This window comes from Mytilus galloprovincialis, chromosome 4, assembly GCF_965363235.1.
Source record: "Mytilus galloprovincialis chromosome 4, xbMytGall1.hap1.1, whole genome shotgun sequence".
Lineage (NCBI taxonomy): Eukaryota > Metazoa > Mollusca > Bivalvia > Mytilida > Mytilidae > Mytilus > Mytilus galloprovincialis.
Window position 1 is genome coordinate 55063411 of NC_134841.1, and position 19876 is coordinate 55083286.

At 31.6% G+C, this 19876-nt stretch overlaps 1 protein-coding gene across 5 annotated transcripts in view; it reads right to left on the minus strand.

The window, feature by feature from the left end:
* Nucleotides 1–12514: 12514 nt before the first annotated feature.
* Nucleotides 12515–19876, minus strand: part of LOC143072465 (uncharacterized) — a 57971-nt gene continuing 50609 nt past the window's right edge. For all 5 annotated transcript variants that reach the window (XM_076247388.1, XM_076247390.1, XM_076247391.1 and 2 more), the window contains exon 15: nt 12515–19045. In XM_076247388.1, coding sequence (XP_076103503.1) covers nt 18830–19045 — 216 coding nt within the window. In that variant the 3' untranslated portion in view covers nt 12515–18829. The remainder of the gene's footprint in view (nt 19046–19876) is intronic.

Here is a 19876-nt window from a genome sequence, read left to right on the forward strand (position 1 = left end):
GGCTACAAACTAGTCAGATATGGCAACGAATTTATGAATGACGATCAACAAATGGAGACAGTCAGAGTCATAAAGGCCACACCCAGCGGGCCTTAATTGAACAAAAATATTCAATATATCAATTTCGGCGAAACAGACATTCCGGTCAGATATGAGATTAGCATGTACCCCGGCCCCAAATAAATTACGTCCGTTTTTTATTCATCATGTTCATTTAATACTAAATAATTTTGTTGGAAGTTTTTGTTTCTAAAAGCAAAAAAGTGGACAAGATTATTGTTTTTAATCCAGATACCGCCATCAATTTTGTTTAATATTGATATATACTTTTTTCCTGTGAGTTTAATATTTAAGGACAATGATTAAATTCGAATGAATGATATGCTTTATATATAGAGTATTACAATATTACTGAATATGAGTTCCTGTAACGACCAACGCTATATTTTGGCAAAAACAAGTAGTGTTCATTATGGTCAGATTTAGGAAAATGTTAAGCTATCGAAATTTATATGTTTTAAAATATAAGATCATATGATATTTTGTTTGTGTAAATTATGCTCATAAAAGTGGATAGATAGACCAAATCAAAATCGAATTTTTGTAGCACTTTCACCTCATATAAAAATGCAACGGCTTATGGCAAATGTCTTGCAAGATGTCCAATGTCGGATTTCGCCGCTTTTTACAAATAAACTGTCATTTGCGACGTTATTTATTGAAATTTCAGATTTGTTACATGCTAAATTGTGCTTTTCCTTAATCATTGTACTTTAACTCTACATAACAGCTACATACTTTTTGATAATTTACGTAGTCAAAATGACTTCGTTTTCAAAGAAATGAAATGTCTTGCAAGTTTGTCCACTGGACGATTTTCATACGTTTTCAACGTTGTCGAGTCCGGACGCTATTTACATATGGTGAATCATCTGCATATTTTTCCTCAGATAGAATTTTTTTGATAGTCAGATAATATAAACAAGACCACAAAGTATTAAAAAAAAATCCGATGACTGAGGTTGTTCGTTTAGATGAGGTTCTTAAGTTGTGAAAAGGTTGTGTATTACGATAGGATAAAAAATCGTCTTTTTTCAAATTTTCAAATTTGGGAAGCGTAAAACTGCGATTTTTTTTATTTCTCTACAACAAGATTCATATGAATAGAAAACTTTAAAGTGAAAATAAAATTGGGCCTGACGCGTGGCTGTATGTATACCTCTCCTTATCATACAGAGCTTATAAACATAACTATGAGATGAATATAACTAACCTTTTTTCTGACAATTCTTTTATTTCTTAATTTAATCGTTCCGTTTTTAAAGAAAGTGAAGTGAATTTTATGACAAGACCCGTCGAACTTGTAATTCCCGTCAAACTTTTTTTAATTAAAGCAAAATATATATCTTCTTTCTTTTCGGATCTATTTTTTTACGTTTTATGTCAATTGGTGTCTAGTAGAGAGTTGTCTCATTGGTACTCATCATACCGTATATATCTTCTCATTTCATATAGACTTTTGTTAGCATTACGCAAATACGATATATTTTGTTGTTTGTTGCTTACGTTACTTTCAGTGGAAAATATTTCATGAATATTCAGTACAACCAAATATTAAGAAGTAGCCATATTGATGTGCAAAACAAAAATTGCAAGCGAAATAAAAACATATCCCCAATAATCATTAATCGCCGTAAAACGTTAAAAAAATACGTTACCATTTGAGACGCAATATCGTGCGTAACGTCATAACCATCTAGATGCTTCGCAAAAGTATCTAGATAGTTCGTGTAAGTATTTAGATGGTCGAAAAGTCTTATAATCTGTAGTATACTTAAAAGCAAATTGAAAAGTATTTGTATTCAGTTGAACTATTTCCATCTAGATAGTTAGTCATAGTAACTAAATGCTTATGTAAACAAATATGTATCTAGATATTTGTGCAAAGCATCAAGATACTTGCACAAATCATCTAGATACTTGTGCAAAGCATCTAGATACTTGCACAACTCATCTAGATACTTGTGCGAAGCATCTAGATACTTGTGCAAATCAACTAGATACTTGTGCGAAGCATCTAGATATTTGAACAAAGCATCCAGATACTTGTGCGAAGCATCTAGATATTTATGCGAAGCATCTAAATACTTGTGCGAAGCATCTAGATACTTGTGCGAAGCATCTAGATACTTGAACAAAGCATCCAGATACTTGTGAGTAGCATCTAGATACCAAGTTATGCGAAGCATCTAGATACTTGTGCGAAGCATCTAGATACTTGAACAAAGCATGCATCCAGATACTTGTGCGAAGCATCTAGATACTTGTGCGAAGCATCTAGATACTTGAACAAAGCATCTAGATACTTGTGCGAAGCATGCATCTAGATACTTGTGCGAATCAACTAGATACTTGTGAGAACCATCTAAATACTTATTAACTAGATGCTTTCAAAAAGTATCTAGATGATTATTGAAAATATCTAAATGGAAAAAGGTACAACCATCTAGATACTTGATGAAAGCATCTAGATGCTTCCAACAAGTATTTAGATGGAAAACCCAGTAAGATGAACCATCGCTATTTTGACATAAACGGCCACTCATAGTCAACTCCACCGTAGCGAATCACATTACTTTGCCATTATCAATAATATATTACAGTAAATACGAGCGAAAAATATCTTTATAAGTAAATAATTGTTGCACGAAAATTAATTACACGGGAAATGGCAAAGTTCACTAAGTCTAGTCGGATTATCAGTCATGCTTGGCTCTCTACGCCTACCTCTGGATCCGCCACTGTTTATACATATTTGAATGGTGGGCAGAATCAATGCATTTATAAGAAACTAGTATGATGGGTAGAAGCTATGCATTTATGGCATATTAGTATGCTTGGTAGAATCTATGCATTTATTACAAACTAGTGTGAGGTCAGAATCTATGCATTTATGACAAACTAGAATGGGGCAGAATATATGCGTTGATATTGTTCATAAGTGTTTCTCATTTCACGTTATTTTTTTTTTTATAGATTAGACCGTTGGTTTTCCGTTTGAATTATTTTACACTAGTAATTTTTGGGGTCCTTTATAGCTTGCTGTTCGGTGTGAGGCAGAGCCAAGCTAAGTATGTGTTGAAGACCGTACTTTGACCTATAATGGTCTACTTTTATAAATTGTGTATTGGATGGCGACTTGTCTCATCGTGACCACATCTTCTTATATCTATATACATAGGGTTAAAGAACATCAGTTGTTCGACCTGTTAGTCAAATGCGTTTTGTTTAAATATACTTTTTCACTTTTTTGGTCTTTTGGAAAATGTTGTTTGTGCTGTTTTTAGACCCTTCTACAACGAAATTTGTTTTACATGCACACGTATAAAAATTGCGGTTTTTATCCAACGCAATCATAGGTTTGAACGTAGTTTTCAATTTAGACTCGTTTATATATATATATATGGACAAAGTAGTATGGGGACAGAATCCGGCAGGCTACATTTATTTCAAAGTAGCATACTGGGCAGATCTTACACATTTATGACAAATTAGTAAGGGGTGGTGGTTAGATTAAATGCATATATTTCAAGTAAGTATGCTTGGCCGAATTTATGCATTTATGACAAAACTAGTAAAGGGTCAGAAACAATGCATTATCTCAAACAAGTATGGGACAGAATTTATGCAAATATAATATGACAAACTAGTATAGAGGAAGAATCTATGCATTTATTTCAAAGTAGTATTTTGGGTAGAACCTATGCATTTGTGACAAACTAGTAACAAGGGCAGAATGTATGCATTTATTTCAAGCAAATATGCTAGTTAAAATATGACAAACTAGTATACTGGGTAGATGCATATATGATAAACTAGTATACTGGGTAGTTGCAAATATCACAAACTAGTATACTGGGTAGATGCATATATAACTAGAATTTGGTCAAAATCTATGCATATATGTGACAAACTAGTATGGGGGCATAATCTATGCATTTATTTTAAAGTAGCATGATAGGCAGAATCTATGACAAACTAGTATGCAGGGTAGAATCTATGCATAGCATATATGCCAATCTAGTAAGAGGTGCATTATCTATGCACTGATTTCAAGTAAATATGCTGTGAAGAATATATGTAAATATGACAAACTAGCAAGGAGGGACAGAATCTATGCATTTATTTTAAGCAAGTATATTGGGAATCTATGCATTTATGACAAACTAGTATGGGGCAGAATATATGCATATATAGGACAAAGTAGTATGGGGCAGAATCTACATTTATTTTTAAGTTGTATACTGGGCAGATCTTACGAATTGATGACAAACTAGTAAAAAAAGGGGGGTAGTTAGATTCGATGCATATATTTCTAATAAGTGTGCTGGGCAGGATCTATGTACTTATAACAAACTAGTATGCCTTGTAGAATCTATGCATTTAGGACAATATAGTATGGGGCAGAATCTATGACAAACTAGTATTGAGGCAGAATCTATGCGTTTATTTCAAAGTAGTATCCTGGGTAGAACATATGCATTTGTGACAAACTAGTATGCAGGGCAGAATCTATGCATTAATTTCAAGCAAATATGCTTGGTAAAATCTATGCATTAATTTCAAGCAAATATGCTTGGTAAAATCTATGCATTTATTTCAAAGTAGTATGCTGGGTAGAACCTATGCATTTATAAGAAACTAGTATTCTGGGTAGAATCCATGCATATATGAGAATCTAATATAATGAGCAGAATCATGTTTTTCAGTATAAACAACATAGTGGACAGAATCTATGCATTTATGACAAATTAGTATGGAAGCACAATCTATAAATTTATCATAAATGACCATACTTGGCAGAATTTAGACATTGACTACAAGCTAATATGGGGGTGGGGCAGAATTTATGAATTTATTACCTGCTAGAATGCTGGGCAGAATCTACACATTACAACCAACTAATATAGTAGGCAGAATCTTTGTTTTCATTACAAACTAATAAAGTGGACAGAATCTAAGCGTTTATGACAAACTAATATAGTAGGCAGATTCTATAGCTTCATTTTGAACCGTCTCAATGGTCTTGAAGTAGCATTTTTGCCATGAATGTGGGTGGTCTTGGGTCTACACTCAGACTTTAAAAACCGGTATTTGCTGCTTATTCACTAAGGCTCAGAGGACAGACTTGTCAGGTTGGAGTCAGAATTTAGTGTCTCTGTGGACTGATACCTTGTGAACTGATGTGTTAATAAAAATGGACACAATATTCAAACTTGATACTGTCAGTTTGGATTGTGATCAAATTTTTGACATAATATAGGTTTCTAATTAAGAAATAATTCTTTCATGCCATGCTCTATACTCATTTTAACATGGGTAGGCATTATATTTGTTAATATCTTAATACCGAGCGTTAATATCTTAATACAGAGCGTTACAAATATAATGCCTACCCATGCTAAAATGAGCATAGAGCATGGCATGATAGAATTATTTCGATTCTAATAGGAATATTTTTAACTTTTGTACTTCGAAGCGGACCTATAGTAGACGCTCGAAATGTCGCCATTTTGATTTGTTGAACAAAAACGGTATAAAAAAATCAACAGTTTATCAATAAAAAAAGAACAGAAACATTTAACTTACTTTTAGATTGTTTTTATTTAATTTCCTAGCGAGCAACACCAACAAAAATGTCGATTTTGATCTCTGGCGTTGTTCAAAATTCCTTTGACGTTGCAATTTCAATTGTGACGTCAATCAGGTGCAGCCCATGTTCTATTCGAATTAGAACATGGCTTTGTACCCAAAGCTAAAGAAGAACGTCATATTAGAACACCTAATAAATGTGGTCAATGATCTTACAAATCTATTGCACAATACTGAGCAATCAAAGATTTCTTTTTGAAACTTTTCAAAAATTTTGAAAAAAAAAATATGAATCCCTTAAAAAAATTAGGAAAAAAATCCGCCTCCCCAATTTTTGAATCCCCCTTGGGGTATAACCCTGAAACTCAATTCCAGCCTTTACTTTTTGTAGTATAGAACCTTTTAGTACAATTTCAGAGAGATGTATACACTTAAACACAAGTCATTGTCCAGAAACTAGAAAAATGCTTGTTTTTGTCCTTTTTATGGCCCACAATTCGTACAGATTTTTGGCAATTAACCCAAAACTCAATCCCAGCCTTCCCTTTGTGTTATGGAACCTTGTGGTACAGTGTCAGAGTGATCCACACACACAATTTGTCTGGAAACTAGAAAAATGCTTGTTTTTGGACCCTTTTTTGCCCTTAATTCTTAAAAATGTGTAAGGTTTCCGCGGAACCCAGTGTCTCGGGTCCGTGTAACACTTATCAATTCAAAGTTTTTAAAAGTTTTGAAATTTTAGATTTTTGGAATTTTAAAATATCAAAATTTCAAATTGTGTTAAAGTTTTGAAATTTTGAAATTTTAACCAAATTATTAAAATATTAAAATTCTAAATATCGTTTTTAAATTTGATAGTTTAGGAATTTGATCAAAATTTTAAAATACTAAACCTTACGTGCAATTTTGATTATTTCACTTTTTGAAAGTTTAATTTTTTAAATTTTGATTAAAATATCAAAAATAGAAAAGGGGCAAAAAGAGGGGTACCTGTAAAAAGCGAAACGAAACAATATGAATTGAAAACATATTGATACTAAAAAAGTTAATGAACGAAATAAAACCACAAACAGACAGTTGTAAGCGGTGAAAAATTGGATGATAAAATAAATATTTCTCAAAAGAAGAGACTTCATTTCAAAACAAGACGTACGGCTCTGATATTGGCCATTTTACTTGCTCGTTTTTCTAGCACCCATATTTTAGGAGAAACAGGAGTAACAGTAAAAACTGAACAACTTGCAGTAGGTCAAATAGTATGGTTAGATTGAGAATGTTTATATATTTTCTACTCAACTCTTAGCAATAAAAAGGATCAATACACGGTGTATTATCTCTTTTGATTTCAAATTTATCTGATTTGCTCTGCGACTTCTTACTTTCTGCAATCATGTTGGCTTTACAATATATATCATTCCATGTACCGGAATGATATATATTGATGGATTTTTCCATTTTTGATCATACACCAATGTTGGTCTCGAAAAACCAGTACAATGTAAAACGCAGAATTTAAGTAAAGAATTCACCTACGGAAACTCAAATTTGAAAGTCAAGAAAAATAAGAACCGAATCTGACATAGGACTTGTATTTCCTTTTCAAGTGCGTTTTACTGTTCGTATTACTGTGTGTTTTTCATTCTTTATTGGCTAGAGGTATAGGGGAGGGTTGTGATATCACGAAACATGTTGAACCCCGCCGCATTTGTGCACCTTTCCCAATTCAGGAGCCTCTGTCCTTTTTTGTCTAGGGGTCAGCTGAAGCACGCCTAGCAGAACGTTCACTGCGACTGTTCACTTCTAAATGTTGGGCACTGGGAACACTAAATAGCTTTGAATTATTTATCTCAAACGCTTACCTTATGTAATAGAGATGTAAATCAACTTATTTGATTCCGGTTTAAATAGGTTTAACTAGGTTTTTTTTTTATAGATGCACAACCTTAAAATTTCAGGATACAGCTGTTATCCCATGTGATGTCTAATATGTTTTAAGAAAAAAAACCGACTTCTTCTTTTCATTATTTATTTTGTAATTAAAGATGATTTGACATATTTCGTGCTATTTATTTATAACTAAGAATGATTGTTATCGGAGCCGGCGTGTTTACATCAGTGTTTATAGGTACCCCTCTTTTCGCCCTTTTCTATTTTTGATATTTTAATCAAAAATTTATAAAAATCAAACTTTCAAAAAGTTAAATAATCAAAATTGTACGTAAGGTTTAATATTTAAGAATTTTGATCAAAATCCTAAACTATCAAATTTATAAACGATATTTAGAATTTTAATATTTTAATAATTTTGTTAAAATTTCAAAATTCCAAAACTTTTACACAATTTGAAATTTTGATATTTTAAAACTTTGATAAAAATTCCAAAAATCTAAAATTTCAAAACTTTTCAAAACTTTGAATTGATAAGTGTTACACGGACCGTCTCGCCTACTTTTGCTGTTAATCACACACCCATCAAAAATGATGAAAAAAATCAATAAAATTATTCCTCTCGATACTATCTTTTGATTGTCAGAAGCTTCTGTCCAAGTTTGGTAAAAACCCAGGCTAGTTTAAGAATCTTAAAAATGTTTTAAATACTTTAACTGCAGACTGTATGTAATGTTAACTGGAAGAAAAACTAAGTCCATTTATAAGTAAAATACGGGAAAAATGGAATTTTATTTTTACAAAATTTACTTCTGGATACTATCTTCTGATCATAAACAAGCTTATGGCCAAGTTTCTTACAATTCCAGGATAGTTTAAGAAAGTTATTAAAATTTTAAAAACTTCAACCACAGAGTGAATGTAATGTTTCCTGGCAGAAAAAAACTAAGTCCATTAATAAGTAAAAAACGGAAAAAATGGAATTTTATTTTTGCAAAATTAACTTCTGGATACTATCTCCTGATCATAAACAAGCTTATGGCCAAGTTTTGTACATTTCCAGGATAGTTTAAGAAAGTTATTAATATTTTAAAAACTTTAACCACAGAGTGAATGTAATGTTTCCTGGCAGAAAAAACTGTCCATTTATAAGTAAAATACGGGAAAAATGGAATTTTATTTTTACAAAATTTACTTCTGGATACTATCTTATGAACATAAACAAGCTTCTGTCCAAGTTTCGTACAATTCAAGGATAGTTTAAGAAAGTTATTAAATTTCAAAAACTTTAACCACATAGTGAATATTTGTGGACGCCGCCGCCGACGGAATGTAGGATCGCTATGTCTCACTTTTTCGAATAAAGTCGAAGGCTCGACAAAAACTGTTGGTCCCATGACCCCTTAAATGAATCCCAACCATCTACTTGTGGTATGAAACGTTGTTGTACAATTTCAGAGAAATCGAAATACTTGTACACTAATTATTTTCCTGAAACTAGAAAAATGCTTGTTTTTGGCCCCTTTTGGCTCCTTAATTCCTAAACGGTTGGGACCATCATCCCCAAAATCAATCCCAACCTTCCTTTTGTGGTATTGAACCTTCTTAAAAAATTGCATAGAGATCCATTCACTTAAACTAAAGTTATTGTCTGGAAACCAATGTAACTTGGGACCAATACGACAACGACATCATACCATTATACAATCCAAAAATTGTTTTTGCGGTCGTATAAAAAGCGTATCAGTCTGTTACAAAGCATCTTCCTGTATGTATGTGTCTGTTCCAAGTCAGGAGCCTGTACTTCAGGGGTTGTCGTTTGTTTGTGTGTTACATGTTGTAAATTCAGAAATGATTGTGTGCATTTATCATAGCAATTATGTAATTTTAGACTAAAATGTGATTTACAGTATTTGTTTTTGGTTCATTTTTTTGTACATAAATGAAGCAGTTAGTTTTCTTGTTTGAATTGTTTAACAATTGTAATTTCAGGGCCTTTCATACCTGATTATGTGATATAGGCTTTGCTCATTGTTGAAGACCGTACGGTGACCCATAGTTGTTAATTTCTGTGTCATTTGGTCTCTTGTGGAGAGTTGTCTCATTGACAATCATAACACACATCTTTTTTATATTGTGTATAAGTTTCATAACATTTGGTTGAGGAAAACACAAGTTAGAGAACAGAAACCAACGTAGAGATGGACAAAGGTAACATTTAATGCCCCCTCCCCTATGTCGGGGGGGGGGGGGGCATAAAAAACAACAAACGAATTTAATTCCACATACTGTTTATTATATAAACAGAACAAAGATTTATTATTAGTTACATTTAATAAACAGATGTGTGTTTTAGACAACAATAAACCAAAAATTAATTTCTAAAAAATATTTTAAAAATCCATATTATGTTCTCAGTTCTATATTACAATTTGCATTTATCAACATATGCTTACATATTCACAATTCAAATAAAACAACTAATAAATTGTAAAATAAAGGAAGTAAAGAACATATGTATATAAATTCTATGGCAATAAAAGAAATGTTTTCTATATTATCTGCATTTAGGTGGTACCCAACACTTTGACTAATATTAATTTGGATTGTTTAATTTTCATAAAAAATTGACAAAAAGTTAACTTTGAACCCTTGACAAAAAATATAAAAAAATCAAAGAATTTGAACCAACCACTTTATTAGAAAAATATCATTGGTTATATAGTAGTTTAACAAACACTATTTTTGATCATTGAGAAGCTTAATATTTCCTTAACAATACAATGTGATTAAAACATTTAGCTGAATTTTACAGAGTTATCTCCCTGTAGTGTTAACCATAAAACCTTAAACTTCACTTATCAAACATGATTTATAAAACCACAAACAAATTTTTCAACAAGTCATTCTATTTTCATTGAAGGTGGTCAACAACCTATGATTGTAATTTTCTGACCTAAAAGGTATTCTTCGACTTCAAGGAAGGAAAATATTTTTATTCATCTTGACACTAGAGTGTACAAGAGGACATAAACAAACATATATAAAACATGGCAGACAAATAACTCAATACATTAATAAACTGATGTTGATATTTAGTACACTGTATTAGTAATCAAACAGACCCAGGAATTCACCTTTTCAGAATTTAAATAGCTGTGGGTAATTTCATTGTTTGTAAACAAAAATGAAAACGTTGTGTCATTGGATGGATTTCCATTGTTTATAAAGTTTTAAACCAACAACAATGTTTTGGTGAACACTTTTGAAAATATTACCCAGAATGCATTAGATTCTGAAACAGCGAATTAAAACATAGGTGCATGAGTCTTTCTTTGGTTAAATGAAGAAAAAAATATGAAAAAATGCTATCATAACAGAAGAACCAACAATTAAAAAAAAAACACCTTGAAAAACCATAGCAAGTACTGACACATTAAATTTTGAATCATTCCATTTCTTTTATTGTAAATTTAGAAATTATTTTGTGTATCTTAATTTCAATTTTGAAGAATGGACAGAAATGCGAGATTAATTATCACAATTTTTTGGGAAATTTGCATACCAATACAATACATGTATCTGATTAAAGAATGTTAATTCTTATTATTGCTACACTCTCCCAGTCCCCCTTGTTATATTTATAAATTAACTGTTTACAAAATTTAGATTTTTTTTAAATAAGGCTTTTCTACCTCAGGCATAGATTACCTTAGCTGTATTTGGATCTCAATGCTCTTCAACTTTGTACTTTATTTGGCTTTTTTAAACTTTTTTGGATTCGAGCGTCACTGATGAGTCTTTTGTAGACGAAATGCGCATCTGGCGTATATACAAAATTTAGTCCTGGTATCTATGATGAATGAGTTTATTTGCAATAATTTCTGAACTTACATCATATTTTAGAACTATTGACAATGACAGCACATATGCCATTCCAAAGTACATGACCAAAAAAATGTCCAGTTGGTGAAGAACAAATTTAACAATTAATTGTAGTATGTAGTGGTACCTTCTTAACTCAAATATTATGACTTTAATTATATATTTAATTAAAAAAAAGCTGTAGAAGATAAATGTATATGTATCATGTACAACAGTGATATCTGAACACATAATATATGAAGAGTATACTTTACTACATCTTCAATGACAATCTACTAACTCAAAATGAGAAGGATTGAGGATAAAACAAGAATGTGAACATAGAACACGGATGTCCCACTTGCACTATCATTTTCTATGTTTAGTGGACCGTGAAATTGGAATAAAATCTCGAATTCAGCATTTAAATTAGAATGATCATATCATATGGAACATGTATACTAAGTTTCAAGTTGATTGGACTTCAACTTCATCAAAAACTACCTTGATCAAACACTCTAACCTGAAGCGGGACAGACAAACAAACGAACAGACGGACAGACGAACAAACGGATGCACAGACCAGAAAACATAATGCCCCTCTACAATCTTAGGTGGGGCATAAAAATCTATATCAGTGATAACAGAACATGTTTCCTCTTCCAGGCAGAAATCCTTTAATATTCAATAGAAGTAGACTTTTTTCATATTACCGACTTGATTCCAGATTATATAATTTGTCGACTGGTTACCTTGGACATCATGGTACTCCGTCAAGTCAAAACTTTACTGTTTTCCGATGATTTTGTAGCGAAAAAAATGTTAAGCAGGCAATTTCCCCCCAAAACTGTACCGATTGAAAGCTTGGTTTTACATCTTTTGCTTGCTCTTACCTGACTTGGTAGGTAACCAGTCAACAATTTATATGATCAGGAGTCAACAGTCAGTAATATGAAAATAGTCTTTGTCAATATGTAGTATAATTTGTGAGGTGTTAAAAAATGTAATAACAAGAATGTGTCCATAGTACACAGATGCCCTACTGGCACTATCATTCTCTATGTACGATGGACCTTGAAATTGGAATAAAAACTCTTACTTGATATCAAAATTAGGAAGATTATATTATAAGGAACATGTGTACTAAGTTTCAAGTTGTTTGGACTTCAGCTTAACCAAAAACTACCTTGACCAAAAACTTTAACCTGAAGCGGGACAGACAAACAAACAGACCAGATAACATAATGCCCCTCTACTATCATAGGTGGGGCATAAAAATGATAGGTCAACAAGATTTTTTTTAAAACAAAAGGTTTGGAAAATATGGCACATTTTATATGGATAATACTACCTTAAACCTATTTTGTCTAATCAAATAGCATAAATAAATCCCACAAAATTGGAGCAGATTCAGTGACTAGTTTTTTTCAAAGACAAATGAACACAATGATTAACTAAAGATTATTACATTGGTTGCAATGAATTACATTGATTTCCCAGTTAAATAAACATGGTTAATCACTCTCTGACATCATACAACAATAGGCGTTGTCAAGATGTCGATAACGGCGGATCAAAACAAATTGTGAATGCATAGAAAAAAGATATAGTTCCTTACATGTTTTACATTAATTTCTTTAAAAAAAAAAGCCATTTTCCAATGTAATAAAAAGAATAACTAATTAAAGAATTCAAATATCGAAAAAATATTCAACTCGTGACTGAACAACACTGATAATTAACTCGTGTGCTATGTGCATTTGTGAATTAATGTGTTGTTTGGTCACTCGTTGAATATTTTTCTCCATTTGAATTCTTCGATCAGTTATTCTATAATTAACAACTTTAGAATGAACAATAATCAAAGAAATTACATGAATCTCATAAATCAAACGGACAATAAAATGCTTCACTGAGCACAGCCTGATACGACCGCAGAGGTTGAACCCTGAACTGTTGGAGCAAGTTTGGACACAATATTCAAGCTTGATACTGTCTCAATTTATATTTTGATAAAATTTTTGACATAAAATAGGTTTCTGACACAAAACAAATGTCAAGACCTAACAAAGACTTTTTCTTGAAACTTCAAAAATTTGAAATTTGAAAGAAAAAATATGGAACCCCACCAAACTTTTTGAATCCCCCTTGGAGCAATTAACCCCAAAATCGATCCCATCCTTTCTATTGTAGTATGGAACCTTGCAATACAATTTCAGAGAGATCAATAAACTTAAACACAAGCAATTGTCCAGAAACTACAAAAATGGTTGTTTTTAGTCCCTTGTTGGTCCTTAATTAATCCAAACCTTCTATGTGTGGTATATATATTAAACATTGTGGTAAAATTTTAGAGCAATTGAAATACTTATACACAAGTTATTATCCTGAAAGTAGAAAAATGCTTGTTTTGGGTCCCTTTTGGGCCCCTAATTTCTGAACGGTTTTGACCACCATCATCAAAATCAATCCCAACCTTCCTTTTGTGGTATTGAACCTTCTTAATAAATTTCAAAAAGATCCATTCACATAAACTAGTTATTGACCTGAAACCAAATATGTCTTCAGACAACGCAGACAACGACAACATCATACCATTATACAATCCCAAATTTTTTTTGCAGTCTTATGAAAAGAGTCATGTGAATAAAATGTTCTTTTAAACCCAGTGTAGCAGAAAATTGTAGTTAGCACTTAACTTCCATAATGACAACTTTCAAACCAATAAAACTGAAAAGTTGCATTTAAATGATTATAATACCTCTTTGATTTTGACATCATAAATTGTTTGTATTATTTTAAGCTGTAAACATGTTGAATTAATAAAAAAATTAATTAATGAATTGGATTAAGGTTATTCCCATAGCCTTCTTTCTAGAAAAAAAACCTAAGCAATAAAGTAGACAATGTTTACAACTAAATTCATGGATTCAGAATCATACAAAATCAGAAATAAAGGAGATATTTGAAGGGAGATGAGGACCTGGATATGCATATTTACATTATTGAACCTCTCAGACTATGTTTATAAAGTCATGGATTTCAGACTCATAAGGAGATATCTGAAGGGAGATGAGGACCTGGGTATGCATATGTACATTATTAAACCTCTCAGACTATGTTTATAAAGTCATTGATTTGGTAAAGAAAATCACTGAAGGAAGACACTAACCTGGGTTTATATTAGTGTTGTCAACGGTTAACTGGTTAACTGGTTAACCGTTTGAACTACCGAATACCAAAAAACGCTAACTGGTTAACCAGACTTTTTTTTTCAATTTTGATAGACTTGATATAAATTTGTAATGAAATCATTAAATAGTTATGTTGTCTTAAAAAATTGTCGACCTGGTAATTAATTTTACAGATCAATTATCCAGTAAATTGATTGCTATTGTTAATAAAAAAAATTACTTAGAACTTGTCTCTCAGCTTTGGGCAAGATCTAAAGGAAACATAATTAGTATATATGTTTTGTTAACAGTAACTTTAAATCAGTAATAGGATTAAGTTTTACGATTTACTTTATTATTTCATTTTTGTTCTTATATTGTGTCGACCTACATCTGAATGTGCAATCTCTGTCGTGCAAGGCTTTGTCATACTTAAAATGAAATGCTAACTCAAAAATGGTGAATTGCAAACCTATGTGAGTAACAAGCTTTGGCTTAATCATTTCAAATTGAAACACTCCACATTATTTTTGGAGACAACAAGAGAAAATCAAAGAATCATCAGTTTCAAACATATTCAATTCTACGAGATCAAGAAGGTTTTTTTTAACTTTTCAATCTGAATTTAGTACAAACGCCATAGTTGATACGGTGTATTTGATTATTAAAAGTCAAACTTTTTCAAGAATCTTCACAAACAAGCCTTATAATACCAAAGGACACTGAACTTCAAATCAGCGTATCATAAAAACTTAAATGTATGACTTGGATGACCGAAGGTTGTAACATTATATATATGTAGGACTCAAATCCATGGTGGGTTCCAAATGTATGTCAGATTCCTAATCTGTGGTAAATGTGACGTCATGCCATCCCAAATCTATGGCAAGTTTTGTAATTTCCTAATCTATGGCGGATTTATGTTGTTTCCAAATCTATGGCAAGTTTTGTGCAAATGGAAAACAATGCAGTACATTTTTGACCAATGACTTGTCTTAAGTAAGCAGGTAAGAGGAAATGTATGACAACGGGGCCATGTCTTTAAACATCTTTTTTATTAGATGACGATTTAAATCAATTTTGTATCTGGTAATTTTATATATCATTTTATAAACTTTGCCTAACCGAAGACAGTAAACCACTACTAATTAGACATAGGAAGATGTGGTATGAGTGCCAATGAGAGAAGGTACAGCCTTCAACACGGAGTCTTGGCTCACACCGAACTGCAAGCTATAAAGGGCCCCAAAAAATCCTTCTCTAAAACATGTGGTACTGAAAATAGTGGCGCCATTATTCATCGCGGGATTCGGCCAGTACAGCACATTTGGTCTATCTTCAGGATAATAGGTCACATCTTCCTTTAAACCACCCGCAAATTTTTGTCTGGGAAATATCTTCATCTTGAATGGTGTTCAAATCTATGGGTTCCGCCATCGTTAGAGGCGGTGAAGATGTAATATGGCGTTATATTCAATTGTGACGTTATATGGTACCCTCTCCCCAAGATCTGCCATAGATTTAGAGTAAACAAAAATCTGCCATAGATTTTAGTTGTTTGGCGTTTGTAACGTCACATTTGCCAAAGATTAGAAATCTGCCAAATATTTGGAACCTGGCATAGATTTGAGTCCTACATATATAACACTCATACCACATCTTCTATATATATGTGTAGGGTACTATAGATAAGGCCTTCAAACATCAACATAAACTACCGGTTAACCAGTTAATCAGTCAAACGAGGATCCAAGTAACCGGTTAGGCAAAATTGTACGATTTGACAACACTAATATATATTTAAAAAAAATAAAAAATACATTGTGTATAAAATAACAATATAACATCTTCACACACTTAAACACATGTCTTATATCTATCTCTAGATTCTCCTTCTGTGACAAGGTAACACTATGACTATTGAAATTATATTTTTTATATAGCGGATGTGGTCGAGTGGTCTAGAGGGCTGGACATGAGGCTAAGCAATTGGTGCTGTAGTGTATCAAAGGTGTGAGTTCGAATCCCACAGAGGGACGGACAAAAATTTGTCAGCAGAAAAATCTAACTCTAACATTGTTTGGTGTAATTTTCAGACTTATAGAAGAAAATTATTAAAGATTTTAACGGTTTCAATGCATCACTTTTTTACTAGTACTTTCACTGGTTTCGCAGATCTTCAGGTAATGTGACCTGTGTACATATAAAACAATTGATTGACGTTAACAATAGTATGACGTTAACAATACAAGAGAGACTACTAATGTCATTTTAAGTCTTCAAAATGTTACGTTAAAATTACAATATCATTTATCATTTAATCCCGGGTTGAGAATGTTTATGAATAATTCTTCTTTCTTCCTCTGGAAAAAACGTCATACTATTGTTAACGTCAATCAATTGTTATATATGTATACAAGTCACATTACCTGAAGATCTGCGAAAGCAGTGAAATAACTATTAAAAAAGTGATGCATTGAAATCGTTATCTTTTAATAATTTTCTTATATGTTACCAGCATACAGACTTCACTTAACTTTTTCTTATATATATGTGTTTCAGACCATATGAGTATTTGGACCGTACGCGTACGGTCTTGACCGTATGCGTACTTTTTCAAAATACTCAGACGGACGCACCGTACGCGTACAATCTGATTAATATAATTAAGAAGTTGCTTAAGTTTATAAGTTACAAATGCATGTAACAGATCAACATAACTTAACTCTCAAATTAATATTGAAAAGTTCAATTGTAATTGAAATAAAAACTTTATTTTTTAACTATTTAAAAAATTCACGCTAACTAAATCTGTTAATATCTTGTTTTTAGCATGTCGATCAGTAATACATTAATTGAATTATGATCATTGAAATTGACGATATCGAAAGTTTAACATAATGTGGGAGAACAATTGTTTAGAATATTAGAAACTTTACAAAAAATGCAGATGCAAAGGAACATGAATGAACTCAAACATGTAAATGTAAAAAATATATCATTAATTGTGGTAGCAAGTGTCACCTTGGGTGAGACTACCAAAATAGGATTCAGATATACAATTAAACAAATATTTAATTTCAATTGTTCATTTGTTCATTTTATCCATCTAATTGTAATGATAACAATTTATAAAAATAAAAATATAGATTGTGATAAATGTTTGTTTAAATTTAACACATAAGTTCCAATCACATGTCACGATGGTCAGCTCGTGCTGGACCGTACAAGTATACGTATACGGTCCGGACTGTACGCGTACGGTCCAAATACTTGTATGGTCTGAAACATATACATATGTACTTTATAACATATCTCAAAGCTAATTGAATTTCCAGTCAACCCCTGCTTAGAACAAGAGATCAACTGTATTTCAATTCAATTATAAACAAAGATTGTTGTTTTAGTTGTAAAATTTCGTGTAAAGATAAAAAAATAAAAATAATTAACAGGTGTTATTGATCCAACAGATTTGTTTTCATTGTCCCATATGTAAAATGAAACATCCTACATCTCTGTTTTAGTAAAAAAAAAACATGATTTTTACAAGAAATAATTCAGTAATGATTGTCATCATTATGATTATGAAAGTGTAACTTTGTGCCAAAGCATTTTTTATTACCTTGACACTGTTTCCAAATGCAAAGTAGTAAAGAGTCTCCTTTGGGTTTTTATTTGATACTGGAATTTGATATAAAAAATGAAAATACATTGAGTTTTTTTTAATAGACTACACAATTAAAATCCCAAAAGTCTTCAATCAAATTTTTAAAACATTTATCTTCCTGGTCTAAAGTTAAAGCTTTTTTCTTGATTAAATTTCTAGACTTTCTTATAATATTCAAAATCCTCTATCAATTCATACCAATATACACCAAATAATGTGGACAGATGACTTTGTTGTATGTTATACTTAAAAAAAAATGTATTCCTCCCCACTCTGAGCATGTCTGTATTTATCAGTGATGATGTGATTTATTGATTGGAGTCAGCTATACTGTAAACCATGCACACTTTATTTCATGTTAAGCCCTTTTCAGCCAGCTTTGGTGTAATTTATTTTCATGATTTCCTGAATATCCTGATGTAAATATATAAGGGAAAACCCAGGTGTTAGGTGTTACATATTCAAGACCATTTATATTTGACTAATTGTACTAATCAGGAAAGAAATGAAAATAAGCTGGTTTACTATAATTCAATGATAATTTGATAAATTTTCACAAAGTAAAGACAACTTAGTTTCAATGTTTCTATGTTAAACCATATTTATATTTAAAGGTTTCCATCCTTTGCTGTGACTTTTGTAAAGCTTCTTCTTTTTCTTCAGCCGTATAACCGCGAAACTCCATTAACGATTGATGTTGTCTCTCTCTCTCACTCTTTGTCATATAAACACCTTTATAAAATTGTTCTTTAGCTTTCGTTCTGCCATAGGATTTCGTTTTAATTAGTGCATATACAATTGCCTGTAAATAAAACATATATGACTCATTATCAAATAAGAGTTTAATTGAAAAAAGATTTTGAGATCAAATCATTCATCATGTTTTAAGAACTTTTGGTATATATGTTTTTTTATGTACAATTCTTTTGACTCACAACTTTCAGGTTTACTTTTTATTACTTTAAAAAAATGATAAAAAACTGATTTTAAAACATCTTTTAGCTTACTTTGAAAGTATGGCAGTGTTGAAAGTTAAGGTCAGCTTATATTTCTACAACTAGTTTCTGGATTTTTGATTTTTTTTTTAAATATTGCTACTTGTTGGAACTGGTTCATAATCCTTGCTAAACATACAAATTCAATATACAGAATTGTCGAAGACATTTCATTTAAGCACAATATTGAAATTAAATGATTGGTCTTAGTATAAAAAATAAGAGTGTGTTGTAAATATCAAGGATATTCTACCTCAGGAATTCAAACATCCAGTACAAAGGAAACATCAAGGATATCTTACCTCAGATGTCCAAACATCCAGAACATGGGAAATATCAAGTACATCTTACATAAGTAAACATCCAGAACATGGGAAACATCAAGGATATCTTACCTCAGATGTCCAAACATCCAGAACATGGGAAACATCAAGGATATCTTACCTCAGATATCCAAACATCCAGAACATGGGAAACATCAAGGATATCTTACCTCAGATGTCCAAACATCCAGAACATGGGAAATATCAAGGATATCTTACCTCAGATGTCCAAACATTCAGAACATGGGAAACATCAAGGATATCTTACCTCAGATGTCCAAACATCCAGAACATTGGAAACATCAAGGATATCTT